General features: G+C 53.1%; 1 protein-coding gene across 1 annotated transcript in view; it reads right to left on the bottom strand.

Moving 5' to 3' along the window:
• Positions 1-232: 232 nt before the first annotated feature.
• LOC118640380 (tetratricopeptide repeat protein 28) overlaps positions 233-22,474 on the bottom strand; it is a 167,086-nt gene continuing 144,844 nt past the window's right edge. The window contains exons 11-19 of the mRNA XM_036277286.1: positions 18,030-18,209; positions 15,092-15,812; positions 12,528-12,652; positions 9,778-10,009; positions 9,072-9,148; positions 7,496-7,519; positions 6,560-6,689; positions 3,184-3,291; positions 233-1,860 (exon numbers count right to left, since the gene is read on the bottom strand). Coding sequence (XP_036133179.1) covers positions 233-1,860; positions 3,184-3,291; positions 6,560-6,689; positions 7,496-7,519; positions 9,072-9,148; positions 9,778-10,009; positions 12,528-12,652; positions 15,092-15,812; positions 18,030-18,209 — 3,225 coding nt within the window. The remainder of the gene's footprint in view (positions 1,861-3,183; positions 3,292-6,559; positions 6,690-7,495; positions 7,520-9,071; positions 9,149-9,777; positions 10,010-12,527; positions 12,653-15,091; positions 15,813-18,029; positions 18,210-22,474) is intronic.

Below are 22,474 nucleotides of genomic sequence, written 5' to 3'. Positions count from 1 at the left end.
GCCTCCTGTACCAATCCCACAGAAGTCCTGGCTTTGGGTGAATTTGTGCCCGAGTCCAGAGAAGCCACCAGCTGTGTGGTGGTGGCCGGGCGGGCGGTGCCCCTGGCCTGGAGTGCACCTTCGTGAGGGGGCTGGTGGCTTTGTGGAGTGACTGCACTCGGACAAGGGAGCAGGCCGAGCGAACGACAGACCCTCTGCAGGCTGCTGCACTGAGTCACTGGGTGTGGATGTTTTAGCATTTCGAGGAAGGAAAAAATCTTCCTGGGGACAGAAATTTGTAGCCATTTCCGGAAGGAAGTCTCACAGGGCGAGTGGGGGCTGCAGCAGGGCCGGCGGGCGGTGGCAGCGTGCTCAGTGTGGCGGTCTCACTGCGCCAGTGTCCGTTGGGAGGGGCTTTTGGGGGTGTTTCTCCATGTTGTTGCAAAGACAGCTCCTTGAGTTCAAGCTTGTCTACTCCTTCCTCCTTCTTGTTGTGCCGAGGTGACAGATTTAATAGACTGAGGACATCTCTTTTGGAAGTCATGGTGCCAGGGGTCCCCCGGAATATTTTCATGGGTCCTGTGGAATGCTGGGGTGTGCTCTGCCAGAACATCTTCAGGTTGTGCACAGCCTGCACCTTTTCATCAATGGCTGCCATTTTCAGTTTGTCTATGTCGGGAGCGTCAGCTGGACTCGAGCGAGCAGAACCAGCGGAGGAATAGGAGAGAGCTGGGGACGGTGCGCTTCCAGCAGGAGAGTGATGGCCTGAGCTTGGAGATATGTTCCTCGGGGACTTGGAAATGTGGGCGCTGTAGGGAGAGCTGGGGTACTTCAGCTTAAAGAGAGGCTGGTCAGTCAGGGAAGTCTGGGAGTCAGAGCCAGGGGACGGCCTGCCGCTGTGCTGACTGGGGCTGTCTTTAGTGGACACCTCCGAGGTGGTGGGGCTGCTATATCCTGAACTCACCTTGGGTAGGGATGAGCTTCTGGCTGGGGGCTTTGGTTTAACGGTAATCGGCGAGGGCTGACTCTTCTGATGGGAGAGGGTTGGCCTGCTGAACGCACTTGTTTCTGATGCTCTGAAGACGGCAGCATTACTGGGCATAGAAATGCCATCTTCTGGGTTGTTACTCTTGCTCGTCTGACTGCCGACCCTCTGAAGACGCTCCACTGCAATAAGATGACTTTGTGTCTCCTCCAGAATTTTCTGGGCCAACTCTTGTGGATCAAGCTTTGGATTGCTTTCTTCTTGGGATTTCACGGTGCTATCTGTTTCTGTGCTAGACTGGTCTGATTCTCCTGTATCTGAACTTGCTAGTTTTCCAACCTTTTGGAAAGGTGAGTTTGGGCTGGGAATAAGAGTCATTTTAACTGGAGAATTTGGCGTGCTAATGCTCCCCTTGGAGCTTATCGAAACTTTCACACCTCCCGCTGTCCCAGCTCGAGACTGTTTGTGATCTGGTGAGAAGCACATCTTTCTGTTTTCTTGGTAGGCTGCCAGAGGCTCAGTGCTGATGATGGAAAACCCTTCATATTCTTCTTCGTCTTTGCTCCCTGCAGGGCGGGTCTGGGGGGACAGCTGGCTCCGAGGCAGGGTGGATCGCTGTGGGTAAGCATTCTTGGACCTGTCATAGTCCTGCCTTCCTCGGGCGCCTCCGCCTTCTGACCCACCCTCAGGCTTCGAGACAAAGCTCATTGAGGAGGCAATGGAGCTCAGACTGTACACAGAGATGGCGTCCGAGGCGATGCTGTCAGCACCAGTGGGCGAGAAGGGAGGGTGCTGGTAGCCCAAGGGCAGGGCATTGGAGACAGACTGGGCTGAGGCCAGGGACTCCAGGGAAGACGAGCTGTCAAGGCTGAGGCGCTTGGGCAGCTCAGTAGAATCTAAGACAAAACATATGCACCCAGAGGGCAGTTAGAATTCTATATGGTTTTGATTTTTCTTTCAAAATCACAAGCATCTTTATATGCAGAGACACTAGTAAAGAATTATAAGTGCTATTTATATACAACTTGAATTCACCTTGTAATCCTGAAAAACACAGTCCTGTTGGGAAAAAGAAATCTTACACAGGGACAGAAACGCCCTAAGAGACCCAGCAGACAACCACCTGCTCCCTCTCTCTTGGAACCCCACGTCTGCCTCCTGCCCTGCCTGGGGCCTGTGGGCAGTCTGTGATGCCCCCGTCCGAGGACCACACCCACCCTCCCTCTAGCTCCGGCCCCATCTGCACACTCCAGCAGCTTCCTCGGGAGTCGCTCTCCACACTGGCTCTCCCACTTCGTCTGGACCAACCCCACTCAGGCTTTGTCCTCCTCGGTTCTTGTAAAGGTCACCAATGACACTCACGCTACCACGTCAGTGTTTGCTGCTCAGTTCTGCAAAGTCGATGGCACCCTGCCTTCACTGTTGGCTCTTTCCCAGGTCCCTCCTCATCTTTGTGACCTCTGAACCCCAGCGAGCTCTCAGGACAGTCCTCTTCCCCCCAGACCTGTATGCACATGATGGCTTCTCCCTGATCTGCAAACTCATATAACCAGATGCCCATGTAGGTTTCTGATGGATACTTCAAAACTGAGTATGTCCACCCTGGCCGGGTGGCTCTATTAGTTGGAGCACCATCCCGTGCACCAAAAGGTTGCAGGTTCGATCCCTGGTCAGTGCACTTACAGGAGGCAACCAATCGCTGTTTCTAAAATCAACAAAAAACATATGCCCAGGTGAGGATTCAAAACAAAACTGAGTATGTCCAAGATGATACGCCTTCCTCCTTCCACTTTCAAGGTCTCAGCAGAAGGTAGTCCCTTCTGGCGGCTGTTCCAAAAAACCAGGGTATCACCACTGATCCTCTCTCTTTGTCTGACATACATTCGTCAGCAGAGCCTGTTGGTCCTGCCCTCACACATGGCTACCATCCGGGCCAGCATTGCATCTTCACGCTGCAGCCAGCTTGGCCTCTGAGGGGCAGGCAGGTGTCCCTCCTCCCTGTTCTGTCAGCTCTGCAGCACCCTCTCACTTTCTGCTCCCTTTCACTCAGCTCCTCTAATACACGACAGGTGTTCTGACTGCACGTTCCAGGGAAGCAGAGAGTTTGTTCATTGCTCTTGAACAGTCCCTAACACACACACACACAAGTGTTTCTTTCCCTTCCCAAACTGTTGCGAGATGTGTGGGTGTCTGCCCCAGGCCGCTGGTGGAGCTCTTACCGAAAAGGGCAAGCAGGGACTGGAGTGCAAAGTGCATGGTTCTTCGACTGGCTTGTTTCCCGGTTTTCAGGATTACCTCCTCCTGGCCAACTTCACAGAGATCAAAACCTAGAGGAACAAAGAGTATTAACACCTGTTTCCTTAGGGAAGATCCACGTCCTGACAAGGATGAGAGCTGTAGGACTCCTCATCCCGTGTCACGGAAACGCAGCAAGTGCCCTCCTGGGGCTCCCCTGTGCCCCTCCCTTTCCCGAGCACTGGCTGCTCTCCTGTCTGACCTGCCTCCTCGACTGAGGGTCAGAACTAGTGAGGCCCGTTCACACTCTCCGCGCTTTCACAGAACAGTCCGCTTCAAGCGGTCTATCCAGGACAAACACTGGTCCCTCTCTTGGGCACTGGGTCCAATATTTAAAGCTGGTACATAGGAAGGTGGACGCCTCTCCAGGCAAGGACAGTGTCTTCAAACTGTGGTCAGTGTCTACCACCAAGGGCTTTGGCATGAGCTCTCTGCGAGGATGGAGAATCTGCTATCTTGGCTGAACTGCCCTGCAGGGACTCCACTCTGCCAAAGCCCAGGAGGGGCTGCTCCCCAAGTCTAAGGGTTCTACTGAGATTTGGAGCAGGCACAACATAGACTGTGAGCCTCCTGAGCAAGAGGCTGGCTAACGAGCTGTTGCTACAGCACTCAGACTTATTAAGAGACATTGCAGTATATCTCCCCAGGAAGGACTGAGGGGGAGAAGCCAAACATGCTGTGGCCAAGCGCTGTGTCCACAGAAAGGCACTGTCAAGCAAGTATTTAGGGCCTGAAGAGCCTTTGAGGCTGAGAATCCTCACTCAGTCTCTCTAACAGACCACTGAGCTCTGCTTGAAGCTGCTCAAGGCCCAGGCGCAGGCACCTGCGGTACCAGGCCCTTTCTCTCTGCCCACAGCGTCCCAGTGACAGGGTCTGTGAGGTATGATGCTGCCACATCAGCACGCTGTGTTCACGACGGACGATGTTTGCTAAAGGAGAAATCTGTCTGTGTCTATATTTTGTTCTTACACAAGGATTTTGATATTGGTGTGACATCATCTTTCCTTTGGGAATTAGGTTTATTCAAGGAGCCACTCAGCATTCTGGTCGCTATGGAACATTTTCCTCTCTGAATCATAAATAGTCCCTGAAAGCAACAGAAAGGTCTCAGAGAACTCAACATTTAAAAACAAATGAATATAAATGTAATATTTTAGTTAGAAACCTCTACTTTTACCAAATTATTGGAATTGGTTGCTTCAAGAGAACCGAGTCCTCAAAACAACTGGAGCCCTGCGGTGGGTTGTAATGGCATGTGCTTAATATTGAAGGCTGGAAAGGGGGCGTTTCTTGGAGCCCTCGGGGTGAGGGAGCCTCTTCTCTAGATGCCTGGCCTGCAGAACTCCTCGCCTCCCCTCTTCCCCAACCTCAGTCCAGAGGATTAGAAAAGTAGAGGAATATCAACGAAAATCACCCACAGCCCCAGCACCAGCGAGCCAGTGACACACCTGGCTGAGGGCACTGGAACAGCCAGTTCACAGGTGGGGAGGGCTGGCTGTCATGCCCACGCCCACACCCACGGGAGGCTGAGGTCCTAGTCGCCCGTGTCACTGCCCCAGACTAGCTACACCTGCCAGCAGTGAAGAGAGATCTGTCCTGGGCACGTACCTGGCTTTTCTCACTCTCGTTCCATGTGCTCCTGACTACATTTATTTAGACATAAATTTTTTATGTTCACACCAAGAATACTACTTGAAGTCCACAGGAAAACAAATAGTACAAATCATAAAGGACATCAAAATATCTATTCACAGAAAGGTGGCAAAAATTTGTTTTCACCTTCAAAAACAAATGGAGCCAGCCCTAACTGAGGTGGGCTGGGGAAAGTCATCTACAAAATGGGTTAGAAAAGATGGCCCAGTACTGAATATCTGGGTCTCACAAGCAAAAGAAAAATTGTTTTTTAAGGATTAGCTGCCCTGCCTTGTCTGGTCACTGTAACAGTGAATTCAGGCTGTGTCATCCTCCAAAGACTCCCCATTCTCTTAGGTTAAAAACCAGGGGCCTTCCCATGTCCCCTCGGCCTGCCAGCTCTAATCCCTGTGCGCCCCAAGGCCAATCACTAGGACCCTGATGCTTTCTTCCGTCATGGTGTGCCTCCCTTAGCTTAGGCAGGCCTGTCTTCCTGTCTTCCCCACTAGAATGAAAACACTAAGAGGGCAGGGCCTTCTGTCCTTTGCTCACTTCTATATCCCCAGCACCTGGAACACTGCCTGGCACATAACAGGTGTTTGAAAAATGCTATGGTGTGAATGGCTGCCAAGCAAGTCACACAGGCACTTAAGTGGAGCAGGAGGAGGGTGGTCTCAGCCGAGCTACAGTCTGAAAAGGAATAGTGAGCATCCTGGATTGAACAAGTATCCTGTCAGTGCAGTACTAGGTCTCCACAGTCAAATCCAAGGTGGTTGCAATAGTATTTTCTTTCTGCCAGTTTCCAGTAGACAGTGACAGAAAACATTAAAACCATTGTTTTATTACTACATTGTTTAACTTTTAACCACAGCCTGACTCCCAACAATATTGAATCTAACAGATTCATATTAAAATGATGACTACAGCCCTGGCCAGTTTGGCTCAGCGGTTAGAGCGTCGGCCTGCGGTCCGGAGAGACCCGGGTTCGGTTCCCGCTAAGGGCACGTACTTCGGTTGCAGTTTGTCCCTGGCCCTGGTTGGTCGTGCGGGTGGCAGCCACTCGATGTGTCCCTTCACGTCGATGTTTCTCTCTCTCTCTCTCTTCCTCTCTCTCCCTCCCACTTTATCTGTACAAAGAAATGGAAAAATATCCTCGGGTGAGGATAAAAAAAATAAATAAAAAAAATAAAATAAAATAAAAAAATAAAACGATGACTACAGCCCAGCTGGTGTGGCTCAGTGGTTGAACATGAACCCGTGCACCAAGAGGTCGCCAGTTCGATTCCCGGTCAGGGCACATGCCCGGGTTGCGGGCTCACTCCCCAGTGAGGGCCACGCAGGAGGCAGCTGATTGATGTTTCTCTCTCTCTCTCCCTCTCCCTTCCTCTCTCTTTAAAAAAAAATCAATGAAACGTATTTAAGAAAATAAAATGATGACTACAAATGAGAGACATGAAATCACAGAGAAACGGGACAAAGCTGGGGGGCCGTTTGGGAATTGCACTAAATCACTGGAACCTCTGAGGGAACTAGTTTTCAGTAATAAAATATCTAAGAAGATTGAAAACTCCTAAGAGTGTACCAACTTTACCCAACAGAAATTAGGAGAAAAATAGATTGAAAAAAAAAAAAAAAAGGAGCTGAAGAAACCAATTACGTCTGTCCTACCTAGAGCCGCCAGGAATTCGTGACATCCCGGGAGCCGCCATAGCTGGACGCTGATGGAGACTTGGATGGGAGCCGATGCAAAATCCTGCTCCTTCTCACAGGCCTGCAGCTGGACCAGCACCTGGTGGAGCTGAGTACGGGGGACACATGAGCTCTTGCTCCTTCCCGAGTCTCTTTCCCCTCTGGCCTGCCTCGGATTGATCTCTAAGTTATTCTCGTGTCACCTGCCACTGTCATCACTAACACCTTCCATGTGTGTAGCATCTGAAATTCTCTTTACAGTGCCTTCATGCCAACTGTCCTCTCTGTGGGAAGCTCAGGGGCGGTGGGGTGTTAAAGGTTGTGGGCAGGGCCATAGTCAGGGCTTCTGCTTCCAGCCTCCGTCTTCCCTTGAGCACACGTGCTGCGTGGCCACTGAGTACAAGAGCGGGTCTTGGGGTCTAGACGAGGGGTGGGGTATAGGCCTGGTCATCTCCCTCTCTTCTTGTTTATTTAATTAAAATCGTCCTTATGATCCTGAGGTGAGTAGTGAAGAGGAATCCAAGGTTAGGGCCTCAGCACTCAAGCCGCAGAACCCGCAGAAGTGCCTGTGGGGTTTCACATTTCCTGACTCTGAACACTACTCGGGGTCTCATGTGGGCTCACACAATGTCCACTCAAAGCTGCTTCTGCCCCTGATGTTCTGATGGAGCTGAAAGGTCAAATCAAGAACAAAGAGGGTGGAACAGGAAAGGGGAGCCAGAGCAGAGGAGGGGATGGACCGCCTGAGCCAGTGGCACTGGTCACCCCAGCCCGAGCTCGTGCTGGCATGTGCATGCGACTCTGAGAGATGGCATAGCACGTGTGCACCGAGCTCAGAGCATCTCAAGGGGACCTCGGGGGTGGGTGGGTTGAGGGGCTCACCTGACAACAGTTGCTACTTAAAGTAGTACTCACCATTCCAACCATATTTTTAACAGCCTTCGGCCAGCAGATTATAAGAAAAAGAAAGAAAAAAAGAGAGAGAAAGAAGACAGTTTAGACTCAAGCACAGGTTGTTATGCAACACGAGCTGATCACTGCTTTAGGAAGCGCCACACCAGGCCCGCGGCTCTGACCGGGAGGGGAGAGGAGCGAGAGTCAGCAGGGACACACAGGAAAATGAACAGCCACACCCAGGCCAGAAGCACTCGGGGTCAAGGGGCTCAGCCAGGTCCTGCCCTTCCTTGCCAGGAGAGGAGCAGGCCAGACTCAAGTGGGGAAGGGGCATAGCGGGTATGAACAGGCCACTCTGATCCAAAGCCCATAGTTCCACAGTGACTCAGGAAATGTCCACCATCCACCAGCCACAATGGGAAGCCCAGGACACTTCCTTGGGGCCAGGCAGGAGGCCATCAGGTGGAAAGTCCCTGTGCTGCCACCAAAAACAAGAAATTAAGTAGCTGATTTTTTGGACTCTCAGTCTTGCCCTGCAAGTGTAGTTCTCACTTTTTCTTTTTGTAGATTCCAGGCTTCTAGCTTCTAGCCCACCTGGGTTTGTTTTAATATGCAACATCCCAGAAGTGTCATCCTGATTCTCTTCAAAAGCAGATGTAACACACTTATTACAAAATGTGTAGGAACTTAACGAAGGAGCCAGATCACTGAGCTATGTTCAAATCTGGGCTGGAAACAACCCCAGGTCCATGGAGGCTCCAAGCACCACTCAGATTTTCAGAGGTTAATCCTAGATGGAGGAGCTTGATTTCCACGTAGAAATATTCTGTTTAAAATGGTATCTGCTGATAAATATATAATACTGTGTATTATTTTTTCAAATTATTACACTCAGGATTACCAAACTGCTCTGTGTCCTTCAGGGGTTGCTACACCCTCCAGAAGCCCTCACACACATGGCTGTCACCCTGGGGCTTGTGCTAGATCTTCACTGGCCAGTAGGAAGGTCAGAAGCTCTGAGGCCAAGTTGGGAAGGGTCTACATGGTGCTGAGAGTTAGAAACCTCCAGATACCTGAATTAGATATACATTTTTAAAAACCTGCTAAGTAGTATCTTGAAATAGAGCTGTTTGGGGTCACTGCTCTGCCTTAGTGGCAATTTTGTTTCAAGTGGAGTTCATATGTTGATCTGAGAATAGCGCTGGAGCACCAGGCTGGCCCCACGCCTGCTGCCGTAGGGGAGGTAGCTGTCTAACACTTATCAGTCAGCAGGAAACTGGTGGCTGGGATGACAAGGTGCAGGAGGCCACTGAATGGAGAGTTCAGGAAATGCCCTGAGATGACAGGTGACAGCAGCCCCCGTAAGCGTCCCCTGAAGGCCCTAAATCTCTTGGGACTCAGCATCCCTCTATGTCTAGCAGGTGCTGGGGAGGGCTGTTCTCTTACTCCCAGCTTTTTGACTGTTTCTTCTAATCACAAAGGCTGAAAAAAAGCAATGAAACTGCATTACTTGCAGGTTCCTATTTAAGGCAAATCACTCGCTTTCCAGCTTGGCACAGCCCTCAAGCCTGGACTCGGCCGTCCTGGCTTAACTCACCCGGCTGATGAGCTGCTCGCCTGTCTCCGAGGCGGTGATGAGCTTGCAGAGGGCTTGGAGGGCAGGGTTGGGAAGACCTAAACCAAGAAGAAGGGGATGGGTGTTATCCAGAGGGACCTCTGCATCCACAGTCCTGCTGCCTTTCCAGGGGAAAGAGCCCCAAATGTTCAGCACTGGTGGCCTTCCGGACAGCCAGACCTGTACGTCTGTGTCTGCCTTAGTGGAGAATGGTCTCCGAAAAAGGCACGTGGGGGCAGGTGCCAGTCCTGACCCTGCCGCAGTCCTCCAGGTGCATAGTCAGATTCCAGGGGCCCGTCTCAGCCGCGTGCGAAGCATCGCCCTCTAAGTGACACACAAAGGGCAGCCCTGGGCTTCTGTAGCCTGCTTCACCCTAGGGAGGCGGCACAGCTCTCAGATCCAAAGCTGCTGATTAGCAGCTGCTTTTTGCTCAACATTACCTCATGTCACCTAGGAAGAGGCCGAGCCAGGGCAGCACCCTGCTGGGCAAAGAACGCCTTGCCATTACAGAGAGAAAGATCAAGTCAAGAGCACTGGTTCCTCCCAGACAGAAGTCTGGGCCTCTGCCATTTCTCAGGACACTCTCCTTCCCAGCTACGAGATTCAGCATCCCTGTGAGCGCAGGGGCCACAGCCACCACCCTCTTCCCACGCAGTCAGCCAGTCCCTCCAGCCCTCCTGAGGCTCACCCAGCAGGGACTGGATGGTGCTGCTGCACTGCTGGAGCCGGTCGCCTGGGTCAGAAGTTGGGAAGAAGACAGCTGCCGGCAGGCCACTGGCTGGGGGGTCCAGCCGGAAGCCCACAGCGGTGAGGAGGGCCTGCCAGCCTGGGATGCCACCCACTTTGTTCTCCACACTCTGCTGGGACGTGTACATGGCGTTGCGCTGCCCATTCTGAATGCGCTGCAGGGACTTCTCCACCTGGAAGGGGAAAGGGGCGTGAGGCACTGCTCTGCTCAGGGGCCAGCCCTGGCTTCTCCGAGTGGTCCCATGTGTGAAGCCAGTGCAGGGCACCTGGACCTGAGGACAATGACACTGCAGCAATGGCCTGGCGTCTTGCAAGGGAGGGTGCAGAGGGAAGGGATGTTATAATCAGAGCCAGCAAGGGCTGGTGCAACTCGGAAGAATTCTGTCCCTCCCCTAACCCATCTCCTCCTGTTCCAGGCTCTCCTCCACAGACAGAAAGTGATTTGTCTGAAAGTCAATCTCAGTTTAGGGGCCTGCCCAAACCATGTAATGGCTCCCCATCACTAGGATAAACACTCAGACCTGCAAGACCCCCATTCACAGCTCCATACACCAAGCAGTGCCCGTCCTGGAGCCTTGGCTGATAATACCCTTCTTCCTTGTACCTTCACCTCATCCTTCACCCGAAGGCACTGGCCTCCGGAACCTGTACCTCCTCTTCCATGATCAAGTGGCCCTCCCCTCCCCCCTTCCAGGGCCTAACCCAGTGCCTGCGACACGTGGGCTGAATCCATGTAAAAACCACTGCTAAACTCCCTGGGAGTGCTGCACAGCACTCCCAGCAGCCTCCGGCCTTTCCCTGGCAGATTCTGGAGAACTTCAGTCCATCCTGAGATGCTGCATCCCTGGGGCACATGTCCCCCACTGGGGGGACAGAACAGTCATTACATATGTCACCTGACACTTTTCTTACAGTAAAACCCTGATGCTGCCGGCTGACATCACCGGCGGCAAGAAATGAGTGTTCCTAGGCAAGATGGACAACCAGCCAGCTGGCTGTCCACTAGGCTGGAAGGCCTTGGAGATATTGCACAGAGGGTCAAGAGGCACCCAGGGTGATTAGAAGGATGTAGGGGCTGGTGAACTTGACCCATGGACCCTGTAGTCACACTGTATGAAGCCAAGAAAGAAAACCCTTAGATGTGCCCGAGGAGCCTCAAGGCCAAATGGGGAGCAGCTGAGAGGCTGGCTCTTGCTCCACAGCTTGGCCTAGGAGAAGCAAGCCAAACAGGCAGGGCAGTTCAGTTACCAAGAAAAAGGAGAGTGACTGGGGGTGACAGGGCCCTGAGGAGGGCCCCAGTGCTGAGCAACTTAAGGGCTCCTTGCAGTTTCCAGGCATAGGTAAAAATTGATACAGTCTCCGCAAATTCTCAAAGCATGTGGGCACATCTACCCTGTAGCAGGTGGGTGAGCTACCTTAAGTCTGGCCTGAGAGCTGTCAGAGGTTTTCACATTACAAAACTTTTGTGTGTTCCCATACTGACCGCTTTCAGGCCTGAGAAAAACTAAGCCGACCCTAAGCTTAAGAAACACATGACTGATCTATCATCACCAGGAACGCAGGAAGAGCTCCCACCCCAGAACCATGGAGCAGTAAGTGTGCCCAGCCAAGGGCACATGCCCACTTAGAACCCAGTCCCCAGACTAACTCCCCACTCCAGGGCCCGCATGGAACTTCTCCCAGGTCCGCCCTCCTGAGCACGAACAGAGCCCTCATGCACACCTCTGTCCTGTGAGGTGGCCATGGGCAGCAGCTTGCACCAGGTCTGGAAAGAGCTTGGATGTGCTGGGACTGGGTTGGTCCTTCTGACACAGAACTCCAAGGAGGCTAAGAATTCTAAATTATGCCCTGGCTCAGTGGTTAGAGCGTCGGCCTGCGGTCCAGAGAGACCCGGGTTCGGTTCCCGCTAAGCGCATGTACTTCGGTTGCAGTTTGTACCCGGCCCTGGTTGGTCGTGCGGGTGGCAGCCACTCGATGTGTCCCTTTCACGTTGATGTTTCTCTCTCTCTCTCTCCCTCTCTCTCCCTCCTGCTCTGTCTGAATAAAAGAAAAAAGGAAAATGTCCTCGGGAGAGGATAAAAAGAATTCTAAATTATCTGAAACTGCCTTCCAGGTTATCAAGGTGCAAGGGTGCAAGAAGTTTTATGCCGCTATTTCTTGGCATTAGTTAAAATGTTTAAATGTGTACAAAACGTCATGGGCCCTCCATTTGTACTCTCACCTGAGTCCTGCAGAGATCAGGATTGGCCAAGGTCAAGGTCAGGTTTGGACTCTTCCAACTGAATTTAGAGGAAGCCTAATGTCACCTGACTATAAAATACCATCTCTCGGCTACTAGAACCCTGTTGTGTACCAGCTATTCATCTTTCCTCTAATCCTCATAATGACCTTGAAAAGTTCAAGTTTGGTCCCCACTTCCAGATGAGGAAATTGAGGCTCAGGGAGCCAAGTTGACTTGCCCAAAGCCACACGGCCCAGAAGTGGCTGCGGCCTGGGCTCCTGCTTCAAGTCGCTCCTCAGCTGCCCCTCCCCCCGGGTCTTGGTGAGGACTACTGCAGACACTGGGGACAGTGTCCCCTCCACCTGCTCATATGCCCTGGTGCAATGGAAATCATTCAGCCTCCCCTTCTTGTGCACTTTCAGTGGTTTCTGTTTCATGGGAGGCAGGGTGAGGGCGCCCCGGTCCCTTACCAGGTGCAGCAGCACTCGCAGGGCGTCCCGGGCACGCTCCGGGTGCTGCAGGACCTCAGTGAGGGCCTGGCCCACGAGCGAGGAGGGGCTGTTCAGCTTCACGTCACTCCCGATGAGCATGAACCCTGTGGAGAGCACAGAGGGAGCCTCAGAGCCTGTCGTCACCTCAGCTGGGCAGCCGGGAGATGCCACCCCCACCTCCTCCTAGCCCAGGCTGGTCTCTACAGCTCACCTATGCCTCAGTTACCCAGCCAGAAAGAGCGGGGCCTTCCAGGACATCTGCTGTATGGGCTGGACTGTAGGCTATCTAACTCATTGGGGAGTAGTCTGTCACCCTTTGGTCCCCTTCCCTTTACGAATCAATACTGTTCAGTTGCTCAGTAGGTGGACAGTGCTGCTTTGCAGTGAGAGTTGCTCAGGAAACTGCCTCTGCTTTCGCACTGCGCTGTGAGCAAAGGCAGGAAAAGGATGTCTTGGGCCCACCATGGCCCTTCCCTGCCTTGGCCACCATCCCAAGGAATGATCTGCATTGTTTTCCCTGAAATTCATCTGTGTCTGGTACATGCCCGGGGGCAGAGGGGCAGGTGTGCTCAGCTCCTCCTTGGGGCCACTAGATGAGAGGCACTCCTCCCGTTGGAAGAGCAAGCGAACAGCGGGGCTGGGAGGATCCCACACCCTCCTAGATCCCTTCCCTCTTCCCTCAGCACGGCTTCTGTGCGCAGGGCCTGGAGGAGTAACAGACGCAGCAGTATCCTCAAACCACCAACCCATTTTAGGACCAACCTGCCCCCAAATAATGGAGGGAAAGCGTTTTCTAAAAGAATGAATGAGCCAAGGCTGTTTTTAAGGGTAACAGGACAGCATCATTAAACATCATTTTCCACCAGAACAAAGTTGTGACTTTGAATTATCTGTCACTAAAAATAAACACAGACAAAAATAATACCATGTCCCTAAGCACTTTGCTCAGAGGGGCAGGGGACCTCTCAGGAATAAATGGCCAAGCACAGGGACAAGTTCCTGTATGTTCTATGGGATTATGCAGGGCCAACGCCCCTTCTGTTTGCTGGAGCGTATGTGAAACAGACACTGTGTGCTGAGATGTCCATGAGTGCATGGGAACCACCGGCATCACCTCTGATTTCTGCATCTGACAGTGGGAGCAACTCAGCAACGTAGCCCAGACCCTCAGTGCCTGCCTGCTTGCCCACCCGTGAGGTGAGGGCCTCTTGGACCAACCAAATGTTTCTCTTCAGCCACAAGAAGAAATAGGATCGATTCTACGTTGTTTTTTGGATACCTTTTTGAAAAATCACTACAGCTGTTGTGCTAGTGATGTAAACACACGTTTCTGTATACCATCACGGCCCATCCTGCACACACAGCTCCGCCCCCAGGGCCCCTGCAGGCTCCTCGTTTGCAGGCCGGCGGGCCTGGGAACACTAGGGCTCCACTTCAGGGCTTATCCAACTTTGGAAAATGACACCAACAATATCAGCATGTGTCAGCTGGATTGATTCTAAGAGGAATAGTAAGTTGAAGGCCATTTTGTTCCCAACTTTTAAATATATCCATGGATGGTACATTTTTTGCCATTGAAACAAAATGTAAATGTTTGAAATAGTATATTTGATGCTCCTCTGCTTCTCAAGGTTTAAGACTGCTTTATGGGTCAGTGCTGTTGTGGCACTGATGCAGCATCCTGGGAGGTACGGTGCCAGTTCTGAGACCACCACAGACCATGGTCATGAGGTGTGTCAGCAAAACCACCTCGGCTGGCTGAACGGCTGGGTGGGAGAATGGCCCCGAGTTGGATTTGGACCACGGCCTGTGGGGGGAGGGGGCACGATCTCCTGCATGGGAGGGTCCGCAGAGACCCTGGAGGATGAAAGCCATCACACGGAGCTGACAGGCAGACTCCCTCATCTCCGCTCCTGTGACCAGCTATCATAGAGAACATTCTCCCTTCATTCCCAGACCCTTTGCCCCCTGTGATAGGCCCACTCAGAGCATGTGCTGTCGGCCCTCCAGAACATGTAATGCCTCACACGTCATAAGACATTCAACCCATTCCTCAAAGATCATCTCAAACTTGAGCAGGGAGGTATCATCAACACTACCACCATCATTTGCATGTTACCACTGAGCTTCAGAGAGGGTTAGTAACCTGTCTCAGGTCACACAGCCTGGACATGGACTAGATCAAACCCAAGTCTTCTGAATATCAAATCTCAGGTCTTTCTACCACACTACTCTTTGCTACAGTCGTGGGATTTTACATGAGGGTGCCATCAAATGGGTCATCCAGTAAACACCTCGGGTGGGGTTGACAGTCACACTCTGATGGCAAACTGTTCTGCTGCTGCCTGGTCAAAAGACTATTTGAATACTACGGCAGTAAAAGGCTGACGGGGCCGTGGGCAAGTCTCGGCAAGGAGGCTCTCTCCCTGAATCTTCCCAGCTGCCTTTCCCAGGCCCCATCCTGTCCTCCTCACCCCTCCCGGGGGCTGTGAGGACCAACCTGAGGCCCCGACAGAGGTGCCAGTGGGTGGCCCTGCTCTCACCTGCCCAGTTGGAGGGGTGCGAGAAGGCCTTGCTGCTCTGTACCACCTTCATGGCCTCCCCCAGGGCTGCGCTGGCTTTCAGGCTGTTCAGCAGTGATGAGTAGAAGGTGTGGAGAAACATCTTGGAAGCAGCCACGGGCACAGGCCAGAGAGACACGAGGACACACTGTGCACCAGCAGCCAGGAAGGCCCGTGTCAGTGCGATGACCCCGTCAGCTGTGACTCTGCTGTTAGACTCCTGACAGGAGCCCAGGACCACCAGCTTTGCAGGAAGCCGCAGGTCCAGGATGTCGGCGGCCGTGAGCAGCAGCTCCTGCAGGGGCGGGCAGTCCGAAATGCTCTCCCCGTCACTGGTGTCATCTTGCACCCGCAGGGACTCAGGGATTGTGTAGGGGTGGCCGAAGGAGCTCTTGCTGCTGGCAGGGTTGCCGTCCACACTGGGTGTGAGGACCAAGGCCGACAGTTTCCAAGAGATGTGGGTGGCAAAGTGGATGCATTCAGCCTGGGTCAGGGCACTCATGACTCGCTCTTTGGTGGCCACGCTGCCCACCAGGGGCTGACAGCCCAGCAGCTCTGACACCATGTAGGCTTCCTCCTCGGCGGATGGCATCGGCCCCCACAGCCACCTGTCCATCACTGCTGACGGGAGCTTCGGGTTACCAATGACAGCTGCCATGGACGTGGGGTTGGAGTAGGTTGACGGGGTCTTCCTCAGGTGAGACTAGGGGTGAGGAAGGACAAATGCACCGTCAGACTGTCCAGCCTTCCCAGGAGCACAGGGATGGCCAGATCTCCAGTTAGGGCTGGGTCTCACTCCACCTGTTTGCCCAGTAACCTCATTCACTCTCATTTCCAACACCTTATTGAAACAGGTGCATGTCTTACTGAAAAATCACACCTGCTCTGACAAGCTTTTTTTTTTTTTTAATCTTCACCCAAGGATATTTTTCCATTTATCTTCAGCTAGAGTAGGAGGGAGGGGGAGAAAGAGAAACGTCGATGTGAAAGAGACACATCGACTGGCTGCCTCCGCACAAACCCGACCAGGGCAGGGGACAAACCTAAACCGAGGTACGTGCCCTTGACCGGAATCCAACCCGCGAGTCATTGGTCCACAGGCTGACACTCCCAACCGCTGAGTCAAACCAGCCAGGGCGACAAGCTCTTAATAATAATCAGGACTGGTTGTAAGAGGCTGCTTCCTGTTTGTCAAACCCCAGCAGGGCTGGGGAGGAGGTTTTGATGGGCCAGAGGTGAGAATGTGCTGGAGGCGAGGGTCTGTGGTGCCCACCTGCTCCATGTCTCGCCTTTACAGGCCTTCCCTGCGTGCCCCTAAATAAGGGAAAACCCACTCCTGATGAGTCAGGGTGTGGGGGTGGTTTTGTTTAAAAAACAATTCAAACTCAGGGGAGACAGGGCCAAATTAAGTCCTTTAGAGACATGGTGTTCTGAAAAAATTATAGTTCCTTCCACTTTATGTGCTGTAAAATAAAAACATCACTGAATTACAAAATCAGCATAAAGAAGTCCAACAATGTTCTGATTTCCCCTTAAGCCCTTCGGTGCTTTCTGGGAAACATCGAGTATTAAATTATTTCAAAATAACTTTTTGGTGCCTACACTTGGGGATGCCTTAAACTCTGGACAGGGAAATGCCTGTCGAGTGCCGTGAGAAGCTGGGACTATCCCATCTCCTGGGGGCACTGGACACAACCAGCTCAGCTCTCTCAGCAGACTGATCCCTGGGTGCTCCTGGCAGCAGGTATGGGGAGCCTGCCCCTGCGTGGGACAACACCTGACCAGACCAGCTCATTTGCATCTGGGATTCAGCCAACCAGGGACAGAAGAAAAACTCAGAGAAAATAACTTCTTTCCCTTTGAACTGATTTTGTCTCATGTATGATTCAGCAACAAAAATAGCCAAAACTAATATCTCCAAAACCCCGTGAAGCAGAAAATGATCAGGTTTAAACCATGTCAATGACCAAGGCCAGCAGAGGCCAGTCAAGGTAGGTCCCTTGAGGGCCGCTTGCACCCTGGCCCTGGGGTCTGGGTTCTTAGACCTGCTGACACCTTCTCCCCCACAGGAGGCCCGTCTGGCCAAGCCCCCTGGGGGCCTGACGGGGCTCCGAGAGCGCCTGGCAGCACGAGGGCATTTTCAAGTGTGAAGCTGGAGCAGGTCATGTCCTGGTGGTAAAGACAGTCCTGTAGCTGTGATGGGTGGGGAGCATCAGGGCTGCGACGGGCCAGAAGGAAGCACGGTTCCGGGTCTCTGAGTAAGTTTGGAAAAGGGGAAAAGAATTCAGGGTTGGCTCAAAAGGCCCTCTCATCAGGTGGGCAGGGCCAAGGCGAGACCTGCCTGCAACTCTGTGGTTGGCCCACCGTCACCCTCCTGATTTTCACAGATGTTTCCTCCCATACTGACTTTTTTGCTGAATGAGACTCAAGTCCCTTCCTAGTGCCTGAAAGCTGCCTCATTTGTTTTCGGTTCTGTTTGCCTGTGGGGCTCTTGCACCTGACACTGGTCTTACTCGTCTGCCATCGCTGCCTGTGGTCGCACCGGCAGCTTGAAGGTGGGATCAGCGTGGCGCTGGCTGTGCCTCAGCCCCTCACTGGGGTCCTGCGTGACGGGGGGAAACAGCATCCTCGGGTTCTTGGCCTGGCCTCAAGCCTGCTTGGTGCCTCTGGGTAGTTCACAACCCTGATGTCACAGCAAAGAAATTTAAAGAGAAATGACCCTGAAATAGCCAAGAACTGTCAGGGGTCAGGAGGGCTGTGCCCCTACCTTCGGACAGATCTAAAGTCATCCTACCCAGCTGTAAACTATACAATTAGCAGTTTGAAGAGATCAAAACCTACCATTTTGGAGCCCAGTCTGGCCAAAGACCATGCCTTGTGGACCCAGAGTGTGGCCCCCCAGGCCTGCCAGGAGCCTTACCTTGGCCTGCGGGCCGAGCACGCGGATGGAAGGGACAGCGATGAGGGCGAAGCGCTCATACAGGTACTCGTTGGAGGAGCTTCCTTTCAGGAGGGCAAAAGGGATGAGGTAGAGCTCCCCCTCCAGAACCAGGACCAGCTGCCGGTGCCGGCCCACGGGACCACTGGAGTGCATCAGGCCCTGCAGAACAAGCACAGAAATATGCCCAAATAACCAGGCACATCTGAAGGTCCCCGCAGTCGCGTGGGTGTTGGGTTGTCTGAAGGTCCTTGTGGTCATGTGGGTGATGGGTTGGGCTCTACTCAGAGGAGAATCACCAAGTGGGGACTTCTGCTGGCCTCACAGGCCCCGAGGAGGAGGTTAGAGGACTCATCAAGTCCACAGGAGAAGGTGGGACCAGTCTCCAGTCATGAAGGGGATATCTCACGAAACAGGACCAGCCCCAGCAGATGCAGATACTTCTACAGGAGTCAGGTAATTCACGCCAAGGGCAGTTATCCCAGAAAGAGCTCTGTGAGTGACGGCGTACCGCAAAGGACCAGGGCAGGGGACGCTATACTGACACAGGGACCCTAAGAGCAGTGTCGGAATGACTCCTCTCAAAACAGGCAATGAGAACGCAACTGGAGTGGGACATATCAACCATTTCAGTGGATAAGAGGCTAGAAAGTCACAGTGCGAAGAGACAGTGGGAACTAGGATGACATCCCCTGGAGGAGAGGGTTCTGGATGCTGGGAGCTTTTGTGACCTCTGGGCCTCTGGAGGGGAGAGGGAGAAAGAGGAGAGGAGAGGAGAGGATGGCCCCCTGGCTTGGCGCTCTGCAGTGCTGTCCCCATTCACTCCCCCAGGGCTGTCAGGGGGATGTGATCCCCATCACCCCTGAAGACCTGTCTCAAGGATCCGAGGTGAGGGGGCGGTGCCTGAAGACCCACAGCAGACAAACAGACACCCCCTTGTTCCCTTTTCTACAGATGCATTTCTTTCCAAAAGAACTGCTGACGGAGACCAGTGCCACGTCAATCTTGATGAAATAAGAAAGAACAACTGGGAACACTGGCCTGGATGGGCTGAGTGTGAATGAAGAGATGAAGCAAAGGCTGCTGACTGTGCTCAGGGGGATGCCTCCTAGAGCACACCCTGGGGTGCAAACACCACACCTGGGGTGTCAGCCAGCCCTGAGACTCTGGGTCCCTGGCTCTGCAGGAGTCACAGCCAGGCTCCCCTCCCCTTCACCCATCTGCCAGCCGAGGGGAGCACCCACGAGGCACGACGATGCTCTGGAGCACATCCGGCAAACGCGCACGCCTCATCTGCCTGGCGTGCTGCTGAGGGCACTCGGCTGAGGGCGGAGACGGCACTCAGCTAACCCAAAGTGACATGCCTGGCAGGACATTCGGTCTGTACAAACCTCCTGTGGCTTTTTTCCTTTTTTTAAATTCTAGATACAACTAAAGAAATCAGAAATAATTATTAGGCCAATTTGCTTGTTGCTTGCTTTAAGAGCTATTTTCCAAGAAGGAAGGAAGACGTGGGGTGTGTCACAGTGCCCCCAGTGCTGTCCATGCTGAGTTTCTGGGTTGGTACAGGGGCTGGGTAGGGCTGGGTACCCACATCCCTGCTTCACACCATCTGTCAGCTCCCAGGCCCCGTGTCCCCACCATGGGCCACACTGAGCCCCCTGCCTGGCCTAGCAGGTGGAGGTGGCTCTGGGTGGCCGCTGTGGAGGGCAGTGCCACACACTGCTGCAGTGTGCCTAGTGGACCTGGGAGCTGAACTGGAGCAGCTAGGTTGGCGATGTCCTGACCTCAGTGGTGGGTCAGCAACTGCGAAAGTGAAAACTGCTTGCTGCTTAGTGAGAGCCCTACTGTGGGCAACGTGGGGACTCAGGCCACCGGCCATATGCAACACCAGACCCATCCTCAGCTGACTGGAGTTGCCAGGGGTTACTGGACAAGAAGCCAGCCCCACCCCTGCAGGTCCTCCCTGGACTCCTTCACCAGGGCTCAAACCCCAGTAAGTTTCTGCCAGGTGTCATCCCACAGGCCACTGACTTCACTAGGACAAGTTCCCAGTCGTGACAGCATCTACACGTGTGAATCGAGGGCGAGTCAAGGGATGCTGGGTAAGGTAGGAGGCATCACATTGAGCCTGTTAATTCAGACACAGAGACACACACCGAGAAGGGGACAAGGAGACTGCCAGGACCTGGTGAACTGAGCTAATGGAGAGGATGGAAAGGTCCCTGAAATTCTAACCTGGGCGACTGGGACACTTTTCTCCGAACTGCGTATCCCAATTCGTAGGTGTGATCCCCAGGGCACAGTGCCTCATTGCTGCTACTGAGCTGGCACGAGCCTAGAGCCCTGAGCAAGGGCCCTGAGTGGGACCCCTGTCTGGGCAGCGAGGCAGGAGGCAGGTGACAGCACACTGGCCTGTGGGCACACGGGTTGCACAGCAGTGACAGCTCCAGTTAAAAGGCAGCAGGAAAACTGACTGAATGTGTTGGAAGGATGTCCTGGCAACCGTCTCTGAAGCTGCCTCCAGGATATACGAGCATTGTCCTTGTACAGAAAGATTAGCTATGATCCAATGTGAACTTGAACAAAGAAAATAAAGTGATGCCTCTATCCAAATTCTTATCACCTGTTAGATGAAAAAGGAGAGACGATGCAAGGAAATGCTACTCTGTGCCTCCACGTCAGTCTAGAAAGGGCATTTGCTGGTTTCCTAAGTCCTGGGTTTGAAAGATAAAAGGGTGCAGCATCAGCCCAGCACCTGAAACTTCCAACCAATTCCAGCAAAGATACAGACTTTCTGACCTCTAAAGTTTCTACAAATGGTTCTTTTGAAGTAGAACAAGATAAGGAGGCCAGGTGTCCTACAATCTTCTGTTCCCCAGGGAGTGTCCCTTCATCACCAAGGAGCTGGGCCCTGCCTATCACAGCGTGGGCCCAGGCGAGCGAGGTGGGGGTGGGGAGGGCAGGGAAGGCACTAGGGCCCAGCCGGCAGGGGCAGCAATGAGCACACGGTTTTGGCTAAGGCATGGTCTTTGCAGAGCGAGAGCGCTGTTCCTTTACATGGGGCAGGTGGTGGGCACCCGGAGGTGGCTCTAGGTGGCTGTTATTGGTTGCACCAGGACAGCTTCTGGTGTCCTGTCAACACCTGCTCTGCGTTACACTGGCTTCCTGCAGCCAATTTCCTGTCAGGTGAGCAGGTGCTGAGCTTTCTTAATGAAGGGCCTGAGGGGCTGAGGCAAAGGGGCTCTCCTGCTAGTGGCCTAGGTTGATGGGGCGTGTGTGAGGACATCCAGGGGAGCCCAGAACGTGGTCCTTCTTGACCTTGCAGTCTTCATGTGGCAATAACCTTCCCACAGCTCTGTCTGCGAAGAAACCAGGGCCTGTCCACAGGTGCTTGGACTCCCACTGCATACCCTAGCCCATTGCCTGCTCTCCTGCCTGCACTCCAGGGCGGCCCACTGCTTGCCTAGCAACTCCAGACTGGCTTAGGCCTGGTCAACACCTCCACCATCCGGTGGGCTGAACCATGAACCACGCCTTCTCCAGTATTTTGTCCTTTATTGGGTATGCTCCCTTAGCCAGAGAGAACCACATAATTTTTAACATCTTATAGTTACTGTTTACTACAGGGATAAGTCTTTATATTAAATTTCCTCTGGTTAACCTACTGTGTGGTTTCTGTCTCCTGACTGGACCCAGGCTGTCTGTCTCGCTGGGCTTGGGGGGATGGAAAGCCTTGTCCAGTGACCAGAAGGGAAAGGCATAGTCTAGGAGAGGCCTGTGCCATGGGACCGGGTCAGTCTGCTGTGTCGGTAGCTCTTGGTGACCTGGAACTGCTAGGTCATGGGGCATGTGGTGAGGGTTGGGGATTGTGTGGTGGTTTTGAGCACTTCGACAAGACACCCAACTCCCTGAGCCCAAGTCTCCAAACCCCCAAGACACTCGTCTCCATGACCTCACAGGTCTGTGGGACAGAGTCAGCTGCGGCAGGGTGTGGGGCACGGTGCCTGGCTCCCAGGGGGCACTCGGTACATACTGGTCAAATGTGAATTCACAAATGTCTTCAGCTGTTTAAAAATTAAGTTGAACACAGGTGCTATTATTTATACTATTCTCTCCTCTGGGCCTCAATCGTTTTCCCAAATACCTCTTTCTCTCTCTCTGGTGTTTATAAACAATCATTGGCTAAAACATGTAAATGGCCTCTCTGGATCATCCAGCTCTAAATTTTAACCTAGGGACCGAGAGGCCAATGTCACCACCGTCCTTCTCATCTTTATCACTACTATCATCATCCAAAGCTATTCCTGAGCGTCCACAATACCTGACGCATGTGAAATCTGCTACCAAGCAGTTGCCCTGAGTCTGCAGTTCCCCAGACAGACCTCACGTGTTCCACATGTTCACGTGGGTGGTGAGTTCTGATT

The sequence above is a fragment of the Molossus molossus genome, unplaced genomic scaffold (assembly GCF_014108415.1).
Source record: "Molossus molossus isolate mMolMol1 unplaced genomic scaffold, mMolMol1.p scaffold_m16_p_22, whole genome shotgun sequence".
In the NCBI taxonomy this organism is placed as follows: Eukaryota; Metazoa; Chordata; class Mammalia; order Chiroptera; family Molossidae; genus Molossus; species Molossus molossus.
This window is presented reverse-complemented; position numbering and strand designations above follow the sequence as displayed.